General features: G+C 42.9%; 1 protein-coding gene and 1 pseudogene across 5 annotated transcripts in view; one reads left to right on the top strand and one right to left on the bottom strand.

The window, feature by feature from the left end:
- LOC108293767 overlaps positions 1-1,348 on the top strand; it is a 3,194-nt pseudogene extending 1,846 nt beyond the window's left edge. The window contains exon 2 of the transcript XR_001820801.2: positions 1,323-1,348. The product of XR_001820801.2 is annotated as a keratin, type II cytoskeletal 8-like (transcript). The remainder of the gene's footprint in view (positions 1-1,322) is intronic.
- DHX57 (DExH-box helicase 57) overlaps positions 1-4,455 on the bottom strand; it is a 77,334-nt gene that overhangs the window by 39,287 nt on the left and 33,592 nt on the right. For all 4 annotated transcript variants that reach the window (XM_017515317.2, XM_017515315.2, XM_037733799.1 and 1 more), the window contains exon 13: positions 2,416-2,532. In XM_017515317.2, coding sequence (XP_017370806.1) covers positions 2,416-2,532 — 117 coding nt within the window. The remainder of the gene's footprint in view (positions 1-2,415; positions 2,533-4,455) is intronic.

Genomic DNA, 4,455 nt, shown 5'->3' with positions numbered 1-4,455 from the left:
AAAAAAAATCATTGAGGAGAAAAGACATCTGCCTGAAAAGGTTTCAAACGCAGACAAAAGTGCCCCCTTCTGGGGGAAAAAAAAATGCCACAAAGGACATTTACTAATAAGTAAGGAAGAGGAGTGAGTACCAGGATTTAAGGCAGGAAGGGACAGGCTTACTCTACTCTTTTGTGCAAATGCAGGGTTCATGAACCCTGTCTATAAAGCTAACCCCTAGCCTTGAAGAGAAAGAAGAAACACCAGCTGCCAGTCTTCTGGTTGTACAAGAAAGGCTGGCCAGTGGGAACCCCTTTCCTGGACTGGTTCCAACAGTGCTTTGTCTCTGGAATCAGGAAGTACCTTGCCAAAGTTCTTTTCATACTGGACAGTGCCCCTGGCCACCCAGAACGCCATGAGTTCAACATCAAAGACACTAGAGATCTACCTACTTGCCCCAAAACACATTTAGCCTCTGTATTAGGGGTTCATAAGGACCTTTAAGGCTCATTATACAGTGTACTCTATGGAAAGGACTGTCAATGCTATGAAAGAGAATTCTGATAGAGAGAACATCATGAATATCTGGAAGGATTCTTCCATTGAAGATGCCACGGTTGTCACAGAAAACGTATGAAAGCCATCAAGCCTATAACAATAAACTCCTGCTGGAAAAAGCTGTGTGTCCAGATGTGCATGACTTCACAGGATTTATAAGGCAACTGAGAAAATCATAAAAGAGACTATGGATATGAAATAATGGTGGGGAGATGGTGGCAGTGGTGAAGGATTTCAAGATCTTGGATCCTGGAGAAATTCAAGAGCTAGCAAACACCACACCAGTGGAATTAACAGAAGACTTGATGGAGATGAGTGCTTCCAAAATAGTGTCAGACGATGAAGAAGCAGATGTAAAAGAAGCAGCAGTGCCAGAAAACAAATTGACATTAGACAATCTGGCAGAATGATTCAAGATTGCTTTTAACTTCTATTATGACATGGACCATTCTATGATGGGGCACTGAAACCAATGCAAACAGTGGAAGATTTGGTACTATACAGAAACATTTTTAGAGAAATGAAAAAGCAAAGTAAGACAGAAATTACAATGTTTCCTTAATGCTGCAATGAGAGTGCCTGCCTCTTCTGCCTCCCCTTCCACTTCTTCCACTTCTGCCCCCCATGAGACAGCAAGAGGAATCCCTCCTCTTCCTCCTCCTCAGTCTACTCAATGCAAAGGCGACAAAGATGAAGACCTTTATGATAATCTACTTCCACTTAATAAATAGTAAATATATTTTCTCTTCCTTATGACTTTTTAAATAACATTTTATTTTCTTTAGCTTACTTTATTGTAAGAATACAGTAATGTACACCAGGTATGGTGGCTCATGCCTGTAATCCCAGCACTTTGGGAAGCTGAGGCGGGTGGATTACCTGAGGTCAGGATTTCAAGACCAGACTGGCCAACATGGTGAAACCCTGTCTCTAAAAATACAAAAATTAGCCAGGCATGGAGGCGCACACCTGTAGTCCCAGATACTCAGGAAGCTTAGGCCAGAGGACTGCTTGAACCCAGGAGGCAGAGGTTGCAGTGAGCTGACTTCATGTCACTGCATTCCAGCCTGGGCAACAGAGTGAGACCCTGTCTCAAAACAAACAAACAAACAAATAAACAAAAACCCCAAAACCAAACCAAACTAAACCAAACCAAAAAGAATACACTATGTAATACATATAACATACAAAATGTGATGTGTGTTTTTTTGAGACACGGCCTTGCTTTGTTGCCTAAGCTGGAGTGCAGTGGTGCCATCATGGCTCATGGCAGCCTCAGGTTCAAGCAATCCTCCCACTCCCTCCCCCCCAAGTAGCTGAGACTACAGGTGTGTGGCACCACACTGACTAATTTTTGCATTTTTTTGTAGAGATGTGGTTTTACTATGTCTCCCAGGCTGATCTTGATCTTGATCCTGGGCTCAAATGATTCACCTGCCTCAGCTTCTCAAAGTGCTGGGATTACAAGGGTGAGCTACCATGTCTGGACTATATTATTATAATTATAATGCCATCAGTATTAGGGGCAGTATCTACTGGGCCTTAACTATATGTCAGGTACTGTGCTAAGTGCCTTACATATGGTTTCTTTTAATCCCCAAAATAGTTTTAAGTAACAGGATTTATTATGGTCTTCATTTTACAACAAGGAAATTGAAACATAAAAAAGATAAGGACTTTATTCAAGGTTCCAAGACTCCTGGACAGCAGAGCTGGGAAGTTTATCAGACTGCAAAGCCTGTGCTCTTAATCCCACTGCCCTGTAGGCTATGTGCAAAGTCTGCATGTAATTCAGACACTCATGGGTGGACTGCCATTTAGCCAAGGACTGAGTGTTTCATTTGTGGATCATCCAGGCTTTAATAAAGAAGCAGTTACCTGGAGGGTAGGAGTGCTTTCCGTCCACAATCCATTCTAATAAAGCCTCTATTAATTCAAGATTCACCTTTTCAAAATCCATGATGGACATTGTTTTGATGACTGACTTGCTAACCCCTGAAAAAAAGGTAAAAATGAGAAGGATATTTATACCTTGTTGAAGACAATATGCCTGTGAATTAGGTGAGTGTTGGTTTAATAGTACAGATATTAACATTTAATGTATTGAAATGAACTTTTTTTCTTTTATTTATTTATTTAGAGATAGGTTCTTGCTCTGTCGCCCAGGCTGGAATGCAGGGGTGGTGTGATCATAGTTCACTTGAGCCTCGACTTCCCAGGCTCAAGTGATCCTCCCATCTCAGCCTCTTGAGTAGCTGGGACTGCAGGTATGCACCATCATGCCTGGCTAATTTTATTTTTTGTAGACATGGGGTCTTGCTGTGTTGCCCAGGCTGGTTTTGAACTCCCGGACTAAGGCAATCCTCCTGCCTTGGCCTCCCAAAGTGATGGGCTTATAGCCACTACACCCAGGCCACTTTTTTCTTTTAGTTTCCCAGAAAATCCAGCCTCATGAGAAGTAATTTTTGCTTCAACAAGGACACAAAGAGCAGGTGCCTGCCCCTGTTGGAAAGACCGAGATGGGCCAGTTTTTCCCTCTCCTCTTTCCTTCCCCTCTTTTACCCTTCAAATATCTATTGAAAGCTTAAGTTCTGGAAACAAAATTCAAAGTCAAATACATTTTAGAAACTCCTTCTAGATTCAGTTGACTCATGAATGAGATATGCTGTAAGCCCAGGTAACACTAACCTATGGCAACAATGGACAGAGACCACAGCTTTCACCAGCATTTTTATAACAATGACTCACTTAAACTTTAGGTTCCTTTGAGAAAATGATAAGTGATGGATCTTCCCTGAAAAATAAATGTGATTGTAATGGCTTCACCAACACCCGTGGAATCTATTCATAGACGCTCACAAGCTCTTCTGTCACAATCTTCTAATCTATCTGTGGCCTGGTAAATAATATAGTTCTTTAGGATGTACTACAAACCTCAGCTCTTTTACTTATTTTTAAAATTTATTTATTTATTTTTTAGACAGAGTCTTCCTCTATAGCCCCGGCTGGAGTGCAGTGGCGTGATCTTGGCTCAATGCAATCTCTGCCTGCCGGGTTTAAGGGGTTTTCCTGCCTCAGCCTCCTGAGTACTGGGATGACAGGTGCACATCACCACGTCCTGCTAATTTTTCTATTTTTAGTAGAGACGGGGTTTCATCATGTTGGTCAGGCTGGTCTCAAACTCCTGACCCTTGTGTTCCACCTGCCTCGGCCTCTCAAAGTGTTGGGATTACAAGTGTAAGCCACCACGGCCAGTTACCTCAGCTCTTTTAAAAGCAAATAGTATATTGTTGGGGTGACTAACTCTTCCAAGACTGCTGCCCTTTCTTCTCAGGCCCTCCTAATGACCTGTCACCCTAACTACAGTCTAAATGGAACAAAATAACTATAGTTGGTATCAAGGAAGCGAAACTTCTTACATGGTGGTGAGAAATTTGAAGAGGGACAAAAACAGTTTCGGCCAGGTGTGGTGACTCATGCCTGTAATCCCAGCGCTTTGGGAGGCCGAGGCAGGTGGATCACCTGAGGTCAGAAGTTCAAAACCAGCCTAACAATATGGTCAAACCCCATCTCTACTAAAAATACACACACACACAAAATTAGCCAGACATGGTGGCGGCCGCCTGTAATCCCAGCTACTAGGGAGGCTGAGGCAGGAAAATCACTTGAACTCAGGAGGTGGAGGTTGCGTGGGCCGAGATTGTGCCACTGAACTCCAACTGGACAACAGAGCGAGTCTCCGTCTCAAAAAAAAGAAGCAGTTGCGAAACAATATTGTTTTGGTGGAATGAATGCCATGTTGGTCAAAAATGGAAAAAAGGGTCCGGGTGCATGGCCCAAGGGCCAAGATTGCAGTGAGCTGAAATTGAGCCACTGCTCTCCAGCCTGGGCAACAAAAGCAAAATTCTGTCTCAAAAA

Source organism: Cebus imitator, unplaced genomic scaffold (genome assembly GCF_001604975.1).
Source record: "Cebus imitator isolate Cc_AM_T3 unplaced genomic scaffold, Cebus_imitator-1.0 Scaffold547, whole genome shotgun sequence".
NCBI lineage: Eukaryota > Metazoa > Chordata > Mammalia > Primates > Cebidae > Cebus > Cebus imitator.
This window is presented reverse-complemented; position numbering and strand designations above follow the sequence as displayed.